General features: G+C 36.9%; 1 protein-coding gene across 18 annotated transcripts in view; it reads right to left on the bottom strand.

Moving 5' to 3' along the window:
* The window catches only part of SORBS2 (sorbin and SH3 domain containing 2), a 158,138-nt gene that overhangs the window by 61,809 nt on the left and 72,654 nt on the right, over window positions 1–23,675 (bottom strand). For 5 of the 18 annotated variants that reach the window (XM_040556551.1, XM_040556548.1, XM_040556549.1 and 2 more), the window contains exons 3-8: window positions 19,583–19,632; window positions 13,787–13,879; window positions 11,743–11,769; window positions 10,628–10,752; window positions 9,048–9,665; window positions 625–1,104 (exon numbers count right to left, since the gene is read on the bottom strand). In XM_040556551.1, the coding sequence (XP_040412485.1) occupies window positions 625–1,104; window positions 9,048–9,665; window positions 10,628–10,752; window positions 11,743–11,769; window positions 13,787–13,879; window positions 19,583–19,592 (1,353 nt within the window). In that variant the 5' untranslated portion in view covers window positions 19,593–19,632. The remainder of the gene's footprint in view (window positions 1–624; window positions 1,105–9,047; window positions 9,666–10,627; window positions 10,753–11,742; window positions 11,770–13,786; window positions 13,880–19,582; window positions 19,633–23,675) is intronic. The other 13 variants (XM_040556559.1, XM_040556558.1, XM_040556564.1 and 10 more) reach the window with 8 other exon arrangements.

The raw sequence follows: 23,675 nt of genomic DNA, 5'->3' as shown, positions 1-23,675 counted from the left end.
TGAGAGGAAAGTAACAGGACCCTCGGATACTAGAAGATTATTTATGAAGTTCATTCCTGTAAGAAACAGTGCTTAAGAGGGGGAAAGGTCAGTTAGAGGACAGAAAATCAGTTTCATGCAGTCAGTGGCTATGGCTGGGGGAAAAAAACCTGTGTTAAATATTGCCAACATTTACTACGAATTTACAAGTTATATTATTGAAATCTCTACCTCAGTATAAACCAAAAAATGGTGGTAGCCAAGAGGCTCCAACTCTACAAGCCTGTAAATCATTAATAGTATTTTAAATATATCTCTAGAAAAGCTACAGACCACTTGCTTTTAATGCATTGGGAATGGATATTTATTGAATTTACTCTCATTTATTCTAAGCAAAATGTTCAGTACACCTTGGCTGACCACATGTACGTGCAACAACTTGGTAGCACTTCCCTGTCTATTACCAAATCAGCTATGCAAACTATTTGTTTAAACATCTGTTACAAAACATACTTTCAGACTATGAACCCAGAAAACTAACAGAGTACTCGTCTATGTAATGGGATAACAGACAAGTCTGAATTGTTTTCCCCTCTGACAACCTGTTTGAACAAAATGGAGGAGGAAAAAAGGAAGGATAATTACATGTGAAGTGGCAGCAGTGTTGGTTAAGGTGGTGCCATCTGACACAGCAGACATCTGGCTCAAGGTTGGGGAAGGTGTTTCAGAGCAGTCAGTAGTATCATAGCTACAAGTCTGCAGCTCATCTAGAATGGCTGTGGAGGACTCACTCACTGTGCGGGAGGAGCACTCACTCATGGCAGAATCTGTGCTTACAGAGGCTGTTTCGTTCCTGTGGATAATACTTTCAGAAGCTAGGAATGGGTATTTATATGAAAATTGTGAAAGGGCTGGGGTTTTATAAAAGCGTGAAGGCAAAAAGTCATCAAGCGCTGGCAAAGAATATGGTACTAGATGGGTGCCACTGTCTGGTGAGAAAGAGGCTCTGTTAACTGGTACCACAGGAGGAGGAAGAGGCAGTGGAGAAGCTTCTGTTGCTGTTTGTCTGTGTGTCTGTGAAGCATTTACCTCCATCACAGGGGCAGTTACTTTCTGGTTTCCAAGCTGAGATTTGAGGGAAAAAAATAAGAAAGAAACAGATTACCAAATGAATAAAAACGTTTCCCTTTGCCTCTTGCTGTGTGTAGGAGAATTACAAAAGTGTAAGTTTTTCAGCAGGCCTAGGAAGTTCACATTCACATGGGTTAGGAAATAAATCAACCATACTCTATATTAAAGTAGAAAAACATGAAAGAAATTAACGCATCAAATACTAGTGGAAGCAATGCCAGAAACCACAGTGTTTTGGGGATGAATATTCCATATATTGGAATATATGGAACGAATATTCCACAACATATTCCATATATTAATAGGGTCACACTATTTTATACTTATACATAAATATGAGGCTAGAGAATATCATGCTCTTTTTTTTTTTTTTTTTTTTGTAGAAGGAAAAAGGTATCTGTGAGCCTGATCTCCATAGATGTTGCTCCTTTTTTAAATCAAAGGATGGGTATCATTTTGAAACTGTAACATACAGATGGGCAGGACTGCAAGCTAAATGGAAATGCTAGTATTGAATGTGCACATGATCCACAAGCAATAGATTGTGGATTTTTTTCCTCTTGTGATTGAATACTTCTTCTCCACTGCCTCACTGATAATAATGTTTGGATGATCTTGGAATTTCCAAGCACTCTGGAAGCACCCTGTCAGCCTACTGGATAAGGTGTAAGTATATCAACCTTTTCAACATCAGAGGACACAAGGATTGCTAAGCTATCTGGTATAAATCTGAGGAAGAACAATGATTGGGAACACAAGAACAGGACAGGGATGATTTAGCACTAAAACAAAACACACTACTTGGCTGGCTTCAGCACCATTCCTTAAAAACATAAAGGAATATCCTCAAAAGAGTGCTTCTGAAAATTCACACGTTACGAGCTTTGTTTTGATATTTCAAATCGGTCACAATACACCGGTTTTAAAGTAGTCCTGAAACTGACTTTTAGTGTCTGCAAATTGTTTTTGAATTAAAGATACATGAAAAACATCTTGGTGTCCAGCCTTTGTTAATCAGACGCACAAATTTTTCTATATTGCCCATCAGCTGCAAGCTTTCCATCAATTTCTGAAATACGTCAAAGTACTTCAGCACTAGTGGTTTCACTTTCGACAGAGCTGACAAGCTCTGGAATAGCTGCAGGGCAAGAACATTTGGGATTTAAAATTTATTTAGAAGACAGGACAGAAGGATACCACATGCAGCAATTACTACTTAAAAACAAACAAACAAAGAAACAAACAGTATTTACTCATAAATATCACATTGTTACTGAAGATAACGTTTTTTTCCAGTGCTTGGAATATGCAAACATCTTTAACTCTAATCATTCAAAAATGTTTCAAACCATCAGATTAAAATGCCATTTTGGCATTTTAATCCACAATCTGAAAATATCTTGTAAAGCCCTTACAGAAGACTTGGAACACAACCCAGCTTTTACCACTTGTGAGAGATCACTGGGGGTCCAGTTCCATAATCCTTGCTGAGATCAACTAAAAATTACACAAATAATCTTGGTGAGGTCAACAGGACCATCCCTATGAATAAGCATTTCAGAAAAGGATTTTCAGCATACAAAGAGATACCCAACACTTGTTCCAAATGGTTTGAAAGAACTGTTTGGCATTACTGGACCTATTGAGTATACAAAAATAGCCAAAACCTACTGTTAAAATTTGCAGTTAAAACAGTAAAAACAAACAAATAAAACCACACATAATCAAACAGCTTAAAATTAAAATCTTATTTATCAGATATAGTCTGATTTAAGTAAGCAATGTTTGAAATCTACAGCTTAAAAAAAAATCTTTCCATATAGTAACTTTAAACAAATTACTTTTTTAGAAAAATCAATAATCAAGTGGATGACTGTAAAAAGAAATAACATTTTTAGAGATAACTAATTTGCCAATGGAAATGTCAAAAATCAAATTAAATAAATACTTAAACTTCAAATATTCAAATTAAAATATAATGAAAAGCAATCATAAAATGTTGTGAAACAGCTGGTCATACAGCATAACATATCAGGGGCTTAAGATCTATGCATTTAACAACACATATAATAGTAATTTCACCTCACTGTTAGACACATAAAGGTAAAACATAACTATCCTTCATGATGTATTTCAACATCCAAGTCACAATTCAATATCTCTAGCGAATGACACAAACCAGGAGATAAAGCAATTATGTGTATGAAACTCTGAAGTTCTTGAGACCAGATATCCTCTCAGCATCCCCAGAAGAAAAGCTGCATGACTGAGCTACCATAACTAAATTGATCTCTGAATTGTTAAAATAAAAGGCAACTTTGGAGACTCAAGAAACGTGGTAAGCTTGCTAGCTTCAAACTGAGATGATTTCCTGCATGCTTGAGAAAAGTAAGGATGGACAACACAAGGAAAGATATTCAGGGTGCATCCAGAGAGCAAGTGAAACGGAATTCTTAAATAATTAAATACATTGTGCTTGGCAAATGATAGCTGATTTCATCAAGCCAAATTCTTAAATAAAATATAATGTTATGATTCTTACAACATTGGTAGAAGGCATGCAGCCATTCTAGGTACTGTTTCCCAATATGAAGTTTCTCAGGTTTGTAGAGAAAAACTTGAGTATTCTGGCTGGTTCCAGAACTCTGTCATAGGTGTAATCATCACTCTGGCAAAGAGCGGCTGAAAAGGTGGCTGAAAACAATATTTTTTTTTTTAAAAAGCAAACTGTTTAAACCATTGAAAAAACTGGTCTTTTTCAACATGGAGTGCTGGCAAGCACTAAATAGCAGATACATTTGGCTACTGCTAAGGCATATTCTTCACCACTGTGAAAAATATGAGAAAAACAAGGTTGAATACATTCAAAAAAACCTCAACTTTTAATACCAGTTCCATCCAGTGTGCTTCAAATTAGGTTTTGTTATTTTCGTAGCCCAAGAAATGCTATAAAGAAGTCATTTGGATTAACTGTCAAACAAGTATTTCATCTATTAGAATGATGAAACATTAGACTACATAATTATCTTGGGCTGTGGAGCAACACTTGAGAAATAAATATCAACACGGTCTTGGAACAAATTCAAAGTCTTAAGCACAGCTTTCAGTTGGTCTTCAGAAATGTTCACCTTCCACCAAATATTAAAATGTCATGCCTGAAGCATACAGTTTCCACCCAATTCACATGAAGTAGACAGGCGACCCTAGAACAGGTTTTGTCCTCTATCATATTAACGCAAGATTTGTGGAGTGCTGCAAGGTTACTCATGACACCAAAGTACTGGCCTTGCTTCAACAGTCAAGACACAGATAAGGAGACTCAAAGATGAGTGAATAAATTCATTTTGTTAATAAATAGCAGAGTTTAGTAGTTAACATCCAAATTAAACCCATACGCTTGTACAATGGGTAAAAATACCTCTATTTTTATTGATAAAAGCTGATGTCAAAATGTCCAAACTGATGCTGCAAGTTACATTCTTATGTCCATTTTTACTAATTAACTCTATTATTCTAAAACTCAACATACGAAGGCAATTCAGCCCTTGTGCAAAAATGCATTAGTGATATAGATGTGAAAAGGAAAATTATGTGCTGGATTTTCTTTGCTTTCTGTCTGTCCCCAAAACATTGAAACTGGTCTCCTCTCCCTTCTACATTACTCACTACATTGTCAACACCTACCATACAATAATGCCTGTATTAGATAAAGCTGTTCAGACATTTTTTTGAATTATAGGTTATTTTCTTAGATTCACTTGTCTACAGCTATAAGGCTGGCCAAGGAAATTTCTAGGACAGTAGCCTTTATTCATCCATGACACCAGTACTAAACCAAGTGTTCACCATCTGTGGAGTTCAAGCAACCAGGGCAAATGTTTTGCACCCTCAGTTTTAGAGAGCGGTATCTATAACAAGATAGCACTCATAAAAGCAGGAACTAAATGAAGATAAAAATATGAAGTGTTTATTTCAGAAGTTGCAGCTCAGAGTTCTTCCATCACTTTAGAACTTCTACTTATAAGAAACTTGGACAATAAAATTTACTTCCATCAGTCTCATATTAACAAATATTAATTTCTTTGTTGAAAAAGATTAAGATATGCAGCATGGTACAGAGTAGCAGGATCTCTCAAGACTGTAAGTAAACCAAAAAAAAAAAAAAACACCCTGAAAACACAATACTGAGTAACTTGAATGCTTCTCTTTTCATGTATGCTTTTCAAGGGTTTAACCCTTCTCTGAGTAGGAGTGTTTACAAAATGTCACTTGGTGAGTCATACCACACTTCTGCTTGCTCCTCAAGTTCCAGCAGATGAGCTCTGAAATGAAGTGCAAATAGGAGCACAGACATAATGAGAAAAATTGAAGAATATTACAAAATTGTTGTGCATGAACTTGTTGGGCCATACAGGCTCTCTCTTTTTTACAGTTGGCTGTCTTTGCACGCTTTGTGACATCATATAGATGTACGTGTGCCATATGCACATAGGTACCCGCACACACACAACATTTCTCATTTACCACCTCTTAAGAAGTGATGACTAGCCAATCTTCCTCACTCCCCTCCATATATATAAACCCAGCTGCAGAGGGAGGGAGAGTTGTTTGTTTTTATAATGCCTTTCTGAATGTATTTATTTTTGTGAGTTCCTATGGCAGCTTTCAACACTGATGGTAGGTCTTATCTATAGTCTAAAAGCATCCCTAAAAAAAGAAAAATTTTGAATTGACAGACTATGGTCTGCTTATATAAGAGCAATTTAACTGCTGTGCAACGTCGTGTAGAGCTTGCAAATCTAAAACTATTTCAAAAATGAAAATACTGTCATACATAGTACACTTAATTTGTCTGTGTGAGGGAAATTGTAAACTTTACCAATACCATGAGATACAGTGCAGAAGTGGATCACAGTTTTTCGCATCCACTAGAACAGATCCAAGATTTCAATCAGAGTTCTCAGTCAGAAATCTTTTCAGACATAGAGTGGTAGCCTTTGTTTCTAACTGTAGCTGATGGCATCTTGGCTTTGGGACCTAATCTGATGCAGAATTTGCAACATCTTATATGATGACTTGTACTCTAGTTTCAGTGTATGTATTTTAACACAGACCTAGCAAAAACCACTGGCTCCACGGCTTGACCGTGATGCTAGATACACCTCTTCATACTAATGTTTAGAATTTATTTTGATGTTGAGCATCACGGATGATGTCAGCTGAATTTTGCAGGCAAAAGAACAATAAATGGATGCAGCCTGAAAGGCATGTATTCCTTAATGATCCCTGTGATCAGCTCAGATTTTCTTGTTTTATTCAAAGAACTCCAACTGACAGATTTCTTATTGTTCTTCCCACACACTGAAAGCAAGGAGAATACATAAAAATAAATGTAGAATTGTCAAACAATTTACAGATAGTTTTGAATTTTGTCAGCTCATCATGAAACTAAAATAGATTCTAAAATAAAAAGAAACTGCAAAATGTGTTTTGACTTTTAAAATTCTAAATAAAAAAAAAGTAGCTAGAAGATGAGTTATTTACGATCATTCTGGCAATTATGAGTTTTAGTCTGGATGTTAAAAAAAAGGTATTTCCCTTAATATCTGTTAGCTGTTGTAAGACCACTTTTGTTTGAGAGACACTGATTTATCTCCGCATATATAATGCACCATATCGTTAACAGGCTGAACAACCATTTTTAAGTGAAAATAAAACATACCAATGCTTAAGTAGTATTGACTACACCTATGCCTGTACTACTGTCTGATGATATCCATCGATGCCCAATTTTTGGACCTATCCTATCTGTCATGAAAAGCTCTTACTTAGCCTTCGTTACTGTTTCTGACATGACTTCTTCACTGTGGCTCTTGCTTGAACTGACTTTACTTGACAAAAACAGTAGGTAGTGAACTGGTTCTTCTCAAGGGTAAAGCAACTTGTTTTTCTCTAAATACTCTAAATTATTGTGTGTATTCCAATAGAATGGTTTTGACACTAGTTCTCTCTCTAATCTTACGGACAAATTTCATTGCAAGTCTTACGTGCCTCCATTGGTTAATGGAGTGAATTCAAAAGCAGCATTGCAAACTGTAACCATATAATTTCACAGAGCTTTGTTCAGTTCAGAATTTTCACTCAGAGTTGAAGAAGAGGGGAATATAGCTAATGCAGACACTTTTGGCTTCCAAAGTGTGGTTGAGTGTGATTCTCTGAAAGAACCAGATGTTTTACTACTATTGACAGCTCCAGGGCTGTCAGTGGACTTCAGGTTTCCAAGATTGTGCCCTGTTTACTTCAAAGTAGACCCACTGATTTCAGTAGGACTAGATAAACAGATATGCTCCTGACTGAGACGAAGGTGTCAGGCAGACATGCTTAGATGTATAGCAACTCGTAGATCTAACTGAAGGCACTTCAAACTCAGATAAACTGGTACAGCAGTAGATATAATAGAATAATTAACTTTTAAAATAGAACAATCTTAACTAGGAATGCAGAGCAGAAATAACAATTTATTCAGAACTCACTTTCTGGCAGGTATGTATTTGTTGTTGTCTTATTGCTCATAGACTGATTTGATCTGATTCAGTACCTTTCAGAACAGCAATAAACCCAGCTCAGACACCTCTAGTCCCTAAGAAGCTTTTCTGATCCCTTCTAAGACCTAGCTATCTGCTCCCTGGCAGTCTTTCAGTATAGGCTATAGTTCCCCAGTAGCCTGATATGACTCTTACTACCAAACCAACAATCATGAACATGTTCAACAGCTGCTCCTTAAAAACGTTAATAACCCTTCACTCCCTAGTATTCCATCTGGCCTAGCTACTCTAAGAGGAATATTACCAGGAACCCAGAAATAAAGTAGAATTCTGTTCATCAGTTTTTGCATAGAAGCTTATCTCTGCTTCAGATTTCATGAATGCTTTTTAATGCATTTTTTTTTCCTTTTTTTCTCAACACATACTCTGGGATTACTGGAGGTTTCAGAAATGCTTTAAAAACTTGTATCTTTAAAATAACAAACAATAATAGATAAAAACCACACAAAATCTTTGCCATAATTAGTATCTCTGGTACACAGCAAAATGCATCAGAGAAATCTGGGCTCACTCCCACAGGTGGCTTTTAAAAAAGACCAAGATTATTTGACATGCACACAGAACTGACGTTCCTATTCTTATTTACTATGATACTTGATAGCATCTCTTTAAACACGAGATAGAATCACTTCTGTGAGACCTTTGGCTTCTTTCCTAGACTACGTACTTGGTATTCCCATTTCTCCCTGATGAGATCTGTACAGCTAACAAAGAATTTTCATCTCAGTACACGCTGGGTTTGCAAGAAACAGAGGGACTTAGAAGTGCCTTGCCTTGTGATGCTTGATGTACATGTAGTTGACTTAAAAATATTTATCAATTCTTTTTTTTTTTTCTTTTAAAAAAGGGCTATTGCGCAGATCACAGGAGACAGCAATGACTAGCCTTGCTGAAAGAACTGAGAAAATTATTTTTGGTGGGCCTAGGAAACTGCCAGAGCTGTGTTTGCAGAAAAAAAACACAACACTCCATCCAGATGTGATCCTTCCACAGTACCTATGGCAGCACAATGCTTTAATGCTTTTCTCTCTAGGAACGATCATTTAAACCCACAGTTCACTAATTTCCTATTGTGCATTTGCACTCCATAAAGGGCTCACAGAGGAACAAGTAAGTCTACTTTCCAGCTCAGCTGGGTTCAAATTTTTTTTTATTTTTTTTGCAATACCCTTCCAAAAACTTCGTTTTGTTCAGTTCTGTTTTGATTCACATGACAGGTAGTTTTACCCAGAAAACAAAAGGTCTAACTTTGATAATATAAGTATAACTAAACAGAGTTATTAAGTGATTCATGAATGATCTAAAATAAAAAAATGGAAAAATTAAATATACCACATGGCATTCTGCAGCCTGTGAAGAAGGAAGAACTGTAGACTTTTGTCCCAAATCCTTTGAAGACATCTTTGAAGTGTCTGGAGAAATACTAGGTGGATGTTCTTGGATTTCAGGCTCTGCTTTATTGTCAGGGATGGGAGCTATCTGAATGGAAAGAGACGCTGTGTGTATCTCAGGCATGGGGTTACAGGCAGGTGAGACAGGCCTTTGTGAAAATATTGGCACTTCAACAGGCTTGAGCTGTTGCTGTGTATTACAATGAATGCTACTCGCTGAATCTTGTGTCCGGGTTAATTTAAGGGTAGATACCCTTCGCTTTTGAGTCTGTTGTCTTTGGCCTTGGTGGAGAGTAGCACTAATACCAGCTACTGTGCTTGTGCCTGCACTGGAGATTGAGGTCAGTGGTTTAGTGATTTTTTGTGCATAGGACACACTTGTGTTAGATATTTGAGAAGACATTATCTTCTGGACAGACTTCTCATTAGTGTAATAGCCAGTATCTGTGGGAAGGTGTTTATCTGGCTCAGTTGTTACTGCCTGGAGATTAATTCCGTTCTTGTGATTAGTTACTCTCGCTCTTTGAAAACTTTCTTTTCTAGGGGGTGGCAGAGGTGCCTTATTTGCCAAAAGCATCCACACACAGCAAAATAACATTGAAGAAGAAACAGAAAGAAAGTAAATGTTAGCAGGAGATATAACTCAGTTTTACTTTTATCTTTAAATTAAAAAAAAAACAGCTAAGAACTACGGGTTCCATCCAACATTGTTCAATTCAATGGAAAATTGAATTGTTCAGGTTCCCACCACCTTTAGCTGTACAGCTTGTATTTAGAAAACCAGATGTTCCATTTGCTCACTGAGTAAACTGGGTTCAGAAGGGAGCCAAAATAGGCTTTATTTTCTTAAAAAAAAAACACATGAAATTATTACACAATGAAAATTATTAATGTGAAACTGTTCAGATATGTAAATCATTTCCAAAATGTACTACATGATTTTAGATGACAAGCTATTATTCACAGGTAACACACATATTTACAACAGACAGGCCTCTTAAACCACTGAATTAAAATAGTAACAGAAACAGTATTGACAACAGTATGTCGACCTTTTTTGGGCAGATTAATATTCTTCAAAGTTGTGGTTTTTTAGTGCTAATTGGATTGTTCTGCAAAACAGGCAGAAACATCTTATAATTAATAAACTTTTATCCTCCAATATCTTGATAACTGACAAGTTTTTCAGAGTGTAAAACATTAATAAGTATTCTTTGAAGTCTGGGAACACTCCTGGAAAGCTTTTATTTGTGTTTGACTTTTTTTTTTTTTTTTTTTTTAAGCTGGCTATCTTGTTCATTGAAAGCAATTTCTGGTAATTAACCTGCAGGCATGCATCTTGTGCAGAGTATACTTTATCTACACAGCAAAACAGTTTGTAATCACCCATATGTATTCACACTATCTGGAAGATATCAGGATAGCATTCCCATGGGACCATCCCATCTGTATATGGTGTCCCCCCCAAAAACAATTCACACACAAATGCCAAAGAATGAAACATGGTGTGTTCAGTTTTACCTGAGTTGGTGATTTTTTATCCTGTAGGTTGGGCCGCACACTTCTAAAACCTTTTGCTGTGAGAGATGAACTGCTAATGTCTCCATTCAGTGTCTCTCTACTTCCATTATTGTAAGATCTCCAGGCTTTTGTGAGGAAAAAAAGAATCAAATTATTATTATATATATTTTTTGTGGTTACTAGATCTATATTTTGCTATCATCATATCAACCCAACTATTAAGCAAACTGTGGAAATTTATCTACTACACAACTGACATTGCTGCTGATATCACCATGGAAGTGGTAAGAATAGGGCTAAAGCTGCCACTTGCAAACTTTTTATATCTTTAAAATTTTGAAAACTCATGACTGACAATACTGTTGGTAGCAGTTTGATAGCTCCCCACAACATTCATAAATACTGATTTTAGCCCTGGGAGTCCTTTTGAGATTCTGTTGTTTCAGACCCTGTATAAGGCTGACTGAAATACTTTTACAGATTAGGTTCTTGATCTTCACAGCTGTGTCAGATTTTTGAAAAACATCCCAGACCATGTTATTCTATCATGGCAATTTCACCTCAATACTTGATTATCTGTTCCAATCTTATTTTCAAATCTGAACAACACCTCAATTTTCCAACCAAACAACCATGTTTTGTCTTTATCATCAGAGCTGAACATCGCTCAAGACACTGTTCAAATATAGGGGAAGATATTATCCTATCTCAACAAGTTACATATTTGAAGACAAAATATTGAAGATAGAGGCTGGGAAAAGTAACACATTATGTGAGCAGGCTGCTAAGTGGGGTGGGCAGAACTTGTAATACTGAGTAAGAGACTAAAAATGAAATAGCAAGTGCCACTGAAGCTAAAGGTGGCAAATTAGCAGTCTATCCTCCCACGCAACTAATTTTCTGACAACATACACTGTGTTATAGGAAATACTGCTTCCCAAGTAAGACCTTAATTTGAGTTCTTAACCACCTGTAGTTATTATTACAAATTCAGTGGTGCTTTCCTTAAAGAATGCAGATGTATGGAGTGATGAAACCAAATAAATGGAAGATTGTTATATTTCATCCACTTACGCAGTATTACACTGATGCATAAATAACAGTTTTTTATTTACCTGAATCTGGAGACTGAGAATCAGACCCTAAAAAAACCAAGCAATATCAGTGTGTTAGAAATAAAATAATCAATTGTAAGAATGACAACATTTCCAGTTACAAAACTACATCTAGTTCCATGTTCCTTGCTCATAAATACTCGGGGTGTCTTAACATGCAGCTAAGCTCACGGGGTTAATTTCAAAAGGTAGGTTTGCAAAAAGATGACAGTGACTCAGTAGTCAGTGATGCCAGGATGGATATGTTTGCTTCCATTTATTGTTCCGTTGCCATGACTATGCAGATAAGACTACTGAATTAAATTTCATCAGTGATCTAGTGAACATGTTAAGATCACACCAAAAAATAAAAAAAAACAGCAGAACATCTGGTGCACATTGTTTCATCAAGTTTATTTATTTATTTAGATATTTAAGTCACTGATTAACTATCATTTTGAATTCTGGGCTAATTAAAAAGCAAGGCTATATCTTAGGGAACTTACTGAGAATTACATACCTACATATTTATCTTTACTGTCGGCAATAGATACAATTCCCTTCTTTTACTTAAGTATGCCTCAATATTACTATATCATAGATACTAATGTTTACTGCTCAAGGTCTACAGAAGGCTACAGTGTGCTGCTACTGTTAATTAATCACTACTATTTCAGAGAGCCAATAATAAATAAATATTTGCCTTTTTTTTTTTAACCCCAGTAAATACTATGATCTGCTATCATCTAAAATTTAGATATCTAAAGAAATAACATTCTTTTAAGATAAGCTGGAAAGGTTTAATTCAAAACCAAGAAAGACGTCTACAGATTGTCAGGATTTTCCTCCCCCTTCACACCAGAATGTGTGAAGCTTTCTTCATCACTTCAAAGCAAACACTGAAACTGACACATACATACTGCCAGCACACAATAGATATGAAATTCTGGTGTTTTCTTGGATTACTTGTAGATATATCAGTGCTTTTTTCTTCCCCTGAACAAACTAGAATTATTACCACTCTAAACAAATTAAAAATAACTTATAATGTGCAATAACCTAACCCACTAGGATTATAGTACTATTATTAAAGCAACCATCACTAGTTTTAAGTGTAGTGACACAAGACATTAAGAGGCTTGTACTACATGCTTAAACAATAAAAAATTATTAGGATTGCTAAGAAATAAGGATGCAATGTTTTCTTGAATCTTTGTATGCACAGTAATCCCAATGACCCTTCTACCATCCTTACCTACAGGAAGTTGCAACCAAGTTTTTGATTTGTTTCATAAATGCCATCAGAATTCTTATTCCTGGGGACTACCCTTATATTATAAAAGACATACAAAACAAAGACTATATGTTGCAACTACTTTTTTGTCTCATTCTTTATTCAATATATGATACTTGGTGTGAACACATATGTTCATATTGGTGTAAGTTAGTCCACACCACACAAGATTCTTTAATGATTTGTACTTAAGAGTAATTAATTCAGTAGTGAACCTGGGCAGCCGATACCCATTTCATGTTGCAAAACCAGACAGGAGTACTGCTAAGAAACAGCCCCGTCTCTCTACTGGACGTTCAGCATGCTTTTATTGTTTTACACATTTTTAGGAAAAAAAGTATCAGAAATATTTTTAAGTTTATCTGGCTTCTGATGATGATTTTGCAACAACATACAGATTCTTTTGAAAGCCGCTTTTAAAGCAAGTTGTAATAAACAAAACCTACTTTTCATGCTGTATTATTTTATAAAAAGCAAATAAAATGGGGTACATGAGGCCCAAAATATGTATCAAAGTTAATTTTATAAATAACTAATTCTTCCTAAGTCTTCCTATCTATTTATGTTTTCATTAATGGCTATTGAGCATTGATAAAGAAAAATGAAATCTACTTTTTAAAGAGCACTGAGCATTGTAGAACTCAGTAACAGACCTGCGAGTGGAATAGAAAATATGGTTACCCTTCTTCTCCTTGCAGAGTAATATTGCAGAAACATGTAATGCTATAGAAAGCCATTAAGAAGTAGAATCCCTCTGGTTAGTTGTTATACCTGAGGCCAATAGGTTTGGAGAACTCTGAACCCTCTTCACAGCTGTTAATGTGACAGACATTGCAGCACGTTTGCGAGCACACCCACCGCTATCTGGAAGCACAAAACAATACAGACACCAGCCCCAGACAAAAGAAGCAAGCACATGCAACATATCACAGTGTGAGATAGGCCAAACGTACATGAAAATAAACATGCAGTTAGGGAACTGCTTCAGGTATGTGTAAATTTGTGAGTTTCACAGATTAGCAGAATATATAGAATTTCACAAGGTTTAAACAACAATAAACCTCATATAATATAAACAAAGAATGTAAATATTTAATACTTAATCCACTGTGGAAATACATATGTTCTGTTGCCTGAAAGACTGCTTAATTGTGTTTAATTACTGAAAAAACAAACAAGCAATCAAGGTGAAGGATTAAGCATTCCAGAGTAATAATCAATAATCTGCACTGTAAAATAATTTCATTGTATGCATTAGAAAGACACCATTCATAAAATGTAAGCCTATATTCATTAGCTGACAAAGTACTTGTGTACTGCCCTTTAGACCCTTTAAACTCAAGAAAAAATTATTAAGGATGGTATGCATTTTTTTCTTTGGTGCAACGTCCTTGGTCTCCCTACCCTCCCTCCCTCCCTCTCTCTCTTTAATTTAATGGAAGATAAACACATGTATGTCTGGAACCTAACAATATCCTGAGGGAACGACTTGAAATCTAAGTCTGAAATCCCTTTGAACAGCTAGCAGTGTAAAAAACCTTCATTTTGGATCTTGCTCAACTTTTTTCTTTCTTTAGTCTTTGCTCCTCTCTCCCTTGGGGCTGTCATTCTGTTTTTAGTTGCACTTTGTTGTTTTTAGCAGGTGGCTTTCCTACAACTTAGCTTTTCCAACTCCATCATAGTTATAAAAGGTAATAGATATCCTTCCTGATTGTACTTAACTAGAATATTTTTCTGCTCTTCAATATTGTCTTTATTTTAATTTTCATATTTGGTATTACTGAAGTTTCATGTAGGCCACGAACTACAACTACAATAGAGGCCCTAATGCTTTTTAGGTCTGTGTCCTGCGACACCGAGTTTTATCAAATTATGCTTAAGGGAGGCCTGCAACCTATTAGTGGAAAGTATTTCCTATGACAGCAGTAATTCGAGCCACAGAGACATCTTTAACCCACGTCTCCAAGAGAAGTGAGCTGCTGGTGTTTCTTTCCTCTTTCCAGCTTTCCCCCCAAGTAGCAGGGATATGCATGAAGCAGTTGGTGATGCTGACAAACATCTGAGGCACTGCCCCAAGTGTAAGCGGTTCTAAAGAATCACTGCCAGTTCCAAGTCTCAAGGCAAAGGGCCAGCTGATTTCAGTCAGTAACAGTCTAAAGCAATACATTACCTGGAATTAATTATTGGTACTGGACATGGGAAACAAAGACAATGGTTATTGAATCTGCATATTTGTTTTAATTTGCTTACATAAACATAGCATGGCAATGGTAATTAAAATCACATTTTCTATTCTTGTATTATTCTCTCCACTGACATAAAACGGAAGTAATTCCAGGGAGACTTGATGCAGTTTTGTTCTTACCTGAATCATGGCAGATTTCGACAACATACTTTATTTGATTAATACAAGCTAGCAGGCGAATAATTGTTTTATACTATCACATCTTTTATCCCAAGTGATGCTTTATTTGTATTTTTCAAGAGCTACCTACACTAGTGGTCACACACTCAGTTGCACACTCACTCCAGTGGCTGCTGCAGGGACACACAGGTCCTCTGCCCTGCGGTCCAGCTCCAGCGGCTGGCAGGCACACCTCCAGACACACACATGCACGCAGCTCCCCCCCACTGGAATGACTTTGGAAGGAATTTAATAAGACAGGACAGACCGCAATGATCAGGCTCAGGCAATGGACAGACAAGCGTACCGACAAGCAAACTGTTTATGCTTGAGCAGCCCTTTCCAAGCCCTTACACTTATATTTTCCCCCAGAGTTGTCCCTCCCCAAATCACCTAAATTCCTCCCTTCCACTGCCTTTACTTCCTCCCCTAAGCATCTCATAGCAAGTCTTGTGCAATCCTCAGCTGCTTTTTCCCCTGCACTTCCATAATGACTCCTACAACCCCAAGCAGCAAACCCCCTCTTAGTTCAAAGCTGATCTGGAGAGCTGCTCCTGATACCTTATCGTGATGGGCTCCAAGCCTGGACCCCAGGGCTGAGGCTCTCCTGGAACAGCCTTGAAAAGGGCCCAGACAAGGTGCTTGTCCCTCAGAAGTCCTAAGTTTAGGTTCTGGCCTGCCCTTGTACTCTTCTAGGCTTATGGAGTTGGGCCTTTGATAGCGCTGGGATGCTGCTGTGAGCAGCCTGGCAAGGTATTATTTGGACTTCCCCTCCTGCTGTTGTCTATCTGAGATCCTTTGTGGGTGTGCAGATGAGCTATTACCACAGAAACCTAACTGATTACCCAGGGGAACCTCCTATTATTTGGTTCTTTGATACTGCTAAATTACAACAAATAATGATTTAAAGAAGTAAAGTTGTTGTAGGAGAACATTCGAACAATCAAGCTGTGTAATATACTTTGGTGATCCAAAAATGGCTTTACAACCTATTCAGGAACTCTGCAGGGACCCAAGAACTTCTATTCTAGTCTTTCAGATGATGTAAGAGATTAGTCTATGTGATGACTTACATTAATAATTTTAACAATTGCAAAATATTTGTGAGCTTCCAGAACTGCAGACTTTTTCACTCTTGGCTGCTCTGTATGTGCCTTGCTTATTGGAAACAGATAACTTTTAAAATTAGATGCATTTACCAAGCATTATCTGCATGAAACACAGCCAAAATATTTATGGATAGACATTAGGAATCTGTTTTAGCGTATTAGCTTTTATCCATTCATAACTCCTCAATGCAATTACTTCTCCCCAACATCAGCTTTGCATGCGTGTATGTAGTATGAGCAATAAACACATTTATCCCGTGCTGTTACCTGACCTTCATCGATAACTCAGGTTTTCTGTCCCAGTTTCTCAAAATGTCCCACCAAGGTAATGATGCTCACCAAATCTGTGCAGTACTTGAAGACTTGTTGATGAAAAGCCCTATATATAGTTTAAATTATTACTCTGTTGATGATTGCTTAGTCTGGGTTTAAAAAGGCACACATTCTATTAGACTACTATTTTTAAATTATGACAGAACTCGAACACCAAGAGCAACTATGAGCCCTTAGTTCTTCTCAAAACCTCTGCTGTATCTAATGTCTGTTTTCTTGCTTTGGCAAATATGTTTTGTTGCCTTTAGCTGTTGAGTATTCCTTCCTAACATGTGGTACAGAATTAACATCAAATGCTAAAAAATCCCTCCCATATATGGTAGAGTAATGGAAACCAAAGCTCTTCAAAACATTTTCTCTGTAGACAAAAATATCTTCTGCAGGGTTCACTGAGATAGACTGCCAAGTCTGCAGCCACAGGGAACACTGGATTAGAGGAACTCGCTCTAAGCAGCAGATTGACTTTTTCTTTTTAAAGCTGCATATACACCAGTCTTTGCCACTTGAACAGCTACTGGCATCAAACCAAAGTGAGCATTTATCTGTAGAAGGAATTAATCACAATCCTATTTTAAAACAAGACAGTGGCAAATTAATATTATCTGATAATTTCTAATTTTGTTGTGCACAAATCCCTGTTATAAAGCAGTGAAACAGCAAAAAATAAAAAATAAAAGAACCTCTGCGTTCATTTATATTCCAAGAAAACATAGAGTCAAAAAAGAGAAATAACTAGACCAGACCTCTGCACAGAATGGCTTCCATCTCAGCCACACTCTTCCTTAGTAAAGTGACACTTCACCAGCAGACATGTATAAGATGTTCACTTTTATGCCCTACTCACTGGATTATTTTTTTTTACAGTCAGTAAGCAATATACACCAATGGAACTGATATGCACTTAAAAAAAAAATCAGTACCTCCTTTTAGTACAGCTTGTAACATGCACATCCATACACAAGGTGAAAAATGTTTTCACTGTTTAAGTGCACAGTAGCTTAAAGATCATTTTACAGTCATGGTATCTTTAGGAAACCATACAGGATTTCTGTTGTGTTTGGGTCTTCAAGTCACCTATGTGATCAGAAGACTCACAATCCACAACAAAAGTCATTCACACATATAGGCTACTTAAATCTCATGTCTATTTCTCTTGAGAATTTCAAGCTTATGAGAAATTTTTATATGACAGAACAAAGTCCTACTTCAGGGCTGCAGTAACCCAAACTGGTAATTTACATCTCTGACACAAGCCATGTTTTTCAAAGTAGAAGTTATAAAATGACATCTATCATTTTAACCCATATGATTACAATGCAATCATAGTCAAACATCCGATGCTTGGCTGAGTTATTTCTGAAATTACAGGTCTAAGAAGCAAGCAGTATATCAGTGCTACCTTCATTATACAGACTGACACGTTTAGGAAAGAAGTCTTCTCCAAAAATGCAAGAGGGTAGGACACATTTCAAATAGTATTTCCTTAAATTAAAAGTCTTATCAAAACTTTGTGCCATTCCTGTCCCATTGCCCCAGTTAGGGTCTGGAAAACAACACAGAACAGCCAAAAGAAATCCCATCCCAACTGAGAAACCTTGTTTCTCGTGCTTAAAACAGTCCCAAATGTAGTAGGTTTCACCACAGCTAACGTGTTTTAACTTTGTACTAAAAAACATCCTTGTGAGAACCCTGTCCTAGAGAGTTCCAGGGATTAAGACAATAGGAAACCAGGGAGCCTGGCTAATACAGCAGTCCGGGTAACAGCAAATGATAGCACAGAAATACAAACTCCTTGGACTTAGAGCACGCTGCTGAAACACCCAAACTGGTAGCTCAGGTCCTCCAGTCCATTTTGCTTATTTCGAATTATCATGGCAGTTGTCATGGTGCAGTGCTGGGGTCAGTAACAAAAGCAACTGCTTTGGAGAGTATGGGTGTCGCATCCTTTGTGTCACAGTTATTCTGGAAAACAGACAGTTCACCTGCGGAGTATACGGGGGTGACTGCAACTGTAAACTTACACTGGATGTGAGGGAGCCCAGGATTTCACCAGTCTGCTTTTCAGAGGCCTGTCACCACTTCCAGAAAAAACAGTAGCATTATCTATCGACTTCAATGATTTGGGACCAAAATATTAGTATGTTACAGATCATTAAGATAACCTCCCATAGTGTGGAGTATTTCATTTTGTCAGTATGTGTACCAAAGGAACTTAAGAGAAAATACAAATCCCAGTAAGTACAAAGTAGTCATCCTCCTCTGATTGCACAAATGCAGCTAATAATACAGGATAGTTTTTTATACGCCCTTTGATTTAGTGACAGTAGAGAATGGAAACAAAACATTTTTAAACCATGTGCTGTTAGGAAAATGTGATGTTTTAGCATCACTTTTCCAGAACCGTTATGCCTTGAAACTTTTTTTTTTGCATAAAACATACACATACAAAACTGAAACATGTAACTTAAGCACAGAAAGCTAAACATGCATGTATATTTTATGTATCCATATATATATCCATACATACAGAAAAATGTATGAAATTTCATATATGGAACAGAAATGCATATAAGCAGACATACTACTAAAATACCTTGTTTAATTTAAATCCAGCACTGATTAAGATATAATTTGTTCATCAACATTTAAATAAATCTGGGACCTTCTCTGCTTTCTAAACAACACATAAAAGTAAAGAAAAATCTCACAGAAGCAGCATACCTGTGTTCATTTTGACACTGGCGGATTTGCTATAAAAGTCTTCAGATTTCCTGCAGAAAATAAAATGATCTATTAATTTGCACAAGACAAGAATTTGTGGTACAAAATGGCAGCAGGACTTCTCAGAGGAGTGGAGAATCAGTGTGATACAAATGACAGTCCTATTTTAATATGGCTTTAATTAAATTGGCACCACTTGTCCTTCCAAAGTTAAAGATGAGCTGTTGCTTCCATTATAAGCTACTCTATTTCCAAGTGTTTAGTTTCTCTCTTGCAAACATTTTCTCTGGGATAAAAAACAAAACAAAACAAAACAACACAAAAAACAGTGATCGATTTTTGGTCTTGAAACTTTAAATTAAAAAAGATTCCCGTACAAGAACGTGGAAGTGTTTTTAAAGGCTACTTATAAGCCTTATTTGCCTTCTATGCAAAAACGGACATAAAGCATAGGTCTCGCTGAATATTTTTAAGCAGCCAAATTTAGCAGGTCTTTTCCATAGGTTTCTAAGAAGGATACATGGCTGTTTTCATCTAGTAATTTAACATGTCTCTACGGACAACACTGATGTTCTTAATGTTGCTCTCTGCATTGCTCTGCACAGAATCGGGACATGTTTTTGCATCCCCAGGAGTCCATTTCGAAAGTCCCAATGGAGTCAACAGACAGTGAATCAAGTCATTATATATTTGGTTTCCAAGCACAACATGCTTTTAGTTACTTGCGTCAAAATAATGCGTCCAAAAGCTGAATCACTTATTTATGGATCCCAACTCCATACAGTTCTTACAAACAAACACAAAAACAATGACAAAAACAACTACAACCACAGAAGAAGCAGGATATCCTATGTTAACAGGCTACTTTGACCTACTGTTAAAGTTTAGCCACATCATGCAGACTCAAAGTTTAAGTCACAGCAGCAACTCAAACAGTATTTCCATCTACTGCCACGATATGTTCCTTGGGATCAGGAACTCCTCTATTCAGCCTCTTTAAGATACTGCAGTAGCATAAAAGGATGAACAATAAAGAGGGATGCAGATGGGTTTTCCAGAGAACACCGCATGTAAGACTGACAGCACTCTGGGCACTAGCCAATCCCAGATGTATGGCACATGCGTGCTGCCCACTCTAATGTACTACAGTGAGTGGGCAGAAATGTTGAAGGCTGAAAAAATGAGGGCTAAAATAATCATTCTCCCTCAGTGCTGTTCCCATGTCAAGCTCAGGATAAAGCAAATGGAAAACCATGTATTCTTTTAATTTAATAGAGCTTTACAAAATAAAAATAGTCCAATAGAGCTGGGTACTTTAGAAGTAGGAAGGTATGCATGAGTGACCCTTTTTGTAATGGAAAGCTCAATATACTAATATTTAATACAAGTAAACAGAATACCAAAATAGAATTTGAGCTCAGCTCAACAGGTACCCTGAATTACCTGTACCTCTGAACTGACACATAAATTGCCATATTCCCTTGCATTCATAATGAAGCCGGATTTCCTGCTGCTTGGAAAATTTACTGTTTAGGGATACCTCATCTTACAGTATTTGAAGAAAATACCTGGACTCTGCTGCTATTATTCAAGGTCAGTTTTGTGACAAAAAGGATGCAAGATGAAAAACCCTACTTAAATGCTATTGAAATAGCTATTTGGCAATGAATAAAGTTTTAATTACATTCTTTTTATGCTGCAGTTATCAGTAAATTACCAGAGAATTTCTGAAAGACCTTTTAAAAATTAATGCAAATTACTTCTATTTTGTTCTTTTCTTTTCTTTTTTTTTTTTTTCTTTTTCCCTTTTGATTAATCATATTTGACTGACATTAACTTATGTAACAGCTACAGAATATTCTTAAAGCCTCAAATTCCTCCAGTGCTTTCAGGCTGCTAGAGGAGACACCACTTTCAAGGCTCCTTTATCTTGGAGCTGAACCGCTGATGGTACTGCAAACAAGCCATGAAATGCAACATGATATTTATTTTCAGACCCAACAAGTACAGATCTCTTAGAACACGGTGGTGCCAAAACGATTTCTAGCAGGTGGCTTCCATATATTTACATAAAGTGTGCTCAACTCTTACTCAAGTTTTAACACACAACACTCGGTTTTAGCACTACGACTTTGCCCTCCTAAGAGTTTTCCTATCTGAACAACTTACGCTGCATTGCTGACACTCAGCAAAGGACTGCACACAAATCACTAACATTTCCACATTAATCTCATTTTGCCAAGGAACAAATGAGCCCTGTATACCTGAAACCCATGCATGTACATAAGGCAGTAGAAATTTAACTCATGCAAACAGAAGGCCTTGCATTTTAACTAGCTGCCAGAGCTCACCTAAAGTTACCTGCAATTCTCTGCTGGCAAAGAGCTAAAATAGCATTCAAATACTTGATACTGGCAGTATGATCCAAACGAATGCAATGAACTTAACAGCCATACCTCTGCAAGTAACTTACTTAACATTGTTTCAGACAATTTTTAATTTTTAAGATTCTTACTTCAAGAAATGAGGGGAAGGGGAACAAAGGGCTTTGTTTTGTGCTTCTGTTCCTACTTTGCTTCCTGAAAATTGCTCTGTGTGAATGGATTTTTAGATAGCTCTAATACATAGCCCTTAGAGAGGCAAGATAAATATTCCCCTGAAAGTATGAGATACTCTTCACGGCCAAAAGGATGCCTAATGATCAGCTAAGGCATTCAGCTCTTAGAAGCTGTAATGGAAGGAATGCCTATAACTATCGTGCAGACACAAAGTGCTACTGGAATGCATTGATTTGCAAAACCAGAGACTGCTGGTTCAGTCACCTAGCTCAGGTAGGTTTTCCACCAGATTCATAGACTCCTTATTTCTTGATAACACCACAAGGATTATTTCAGCTCAGCAATATTTTGCACTGTGAGTGGTTACTGAAAACACTTGTGGGAATCTCACTACCACCAGCTTTGCTTTCTCCTAGAGACCTTGCAGCTAGTTGTGATTGCTTCTTCTGTTCCTGATAAGTTCTGAAGTGTGGGGTACTGCAGGGAGCCGTTCTGTCACCCCTTCTGTTCTACATTTATGTGGAGCTATAAAAAGGGTTAGTGAGAAGTCAAAAGAAGTCTCTCCGCCCTCAGTTTATCCACACAAGATGCACCTCTTCAGTGCTAGAGGTTTAATTATTGATCAGATGTTAGAGCACGAATGGCTGTAAGGCGGGAGCTCGACCATCCAACCAAGCATCAACTAAACAAATGTGAGCACATGCTCTGGGAATGAAAGCTTAAATGAGCAGTAATTGCTATTATCTGCTTGCACCTTACTTTCAGGGTCCTGCTCTGGGCCCAGGAATGTAGACAATTTTGAAATGCCAGGCTTGCTAGTGGTGTAGCTAACCAGTGTGCAAACTTCAGAATGCTGGTTGTCTTCTTTCTTAAATTGTTTTTATAAGTCAGTTGAAGAGCAAGGTGGTAATTTACCTTGTTCGGTATGTTTTGAATTGGAGCATTCAGACTATTGCCGTTTCACTTTCAAATAAGCTAGCAGTTTCCGAATGGATTGTGTCTGAAAATATTCTTGACCTATTCTACTTAGTATAGTCAGAGCATGAAGGAGGCTCAAACAGAAAATATGTATTATACGCACAATTCCTCTTTCCCAACAAAAGCAGACCCTACTGTTACATTACAGTATCCTTGGTGCTGAGTACTATGGTAAATTGTGAGTTTGATTGACTAGAACCAACTAAACATGTTCACCTAGTTATTAAAGGTAACTTTATAAGATGACAGAGACCAACCAGAAAGCGTTAATGGACCAATGACTTTAAACAGGCTTTAAGTTACCTATTATTTATCCCTTAAGATACTATAAAAAGCAGGATTAAAATATGCTCTTCTGATCTGATATTTATATTCATTTTCAAGCAAATTCCAGTATGCACATTTCACAGTTATCATCCCTTGTAATGAATTTCACCCCAAGGACTTTCTGTGAGAGGAGCAATTGGCATACATTACAGAGTGCAGATGGATCAGCAGCAGGATAGATTTGTGTGAGATCTGGCTGGAAAACGATCGATTTTCGTTGTCTTAGGTAG

Source organism: Cygnus olor, chromosome 4 (genome assembly GCF_009769625.2).
Source record: "Cygnus olor isolate bCygOlo1 chromosome 4, bCygOlo1.pri.v2, whole genome shotgun sequence".
In the NCBI taxonomy this organism is placed as follows: domain Eukaryota; kingdom Metazoa; phylum Chordata; class Aves; order Anseriformes; family Anatidae; genus Cygnus; species Cygnus olor.
This window is presented reverse-complemented; position numbering and strand designations above follow the sequence as displayed.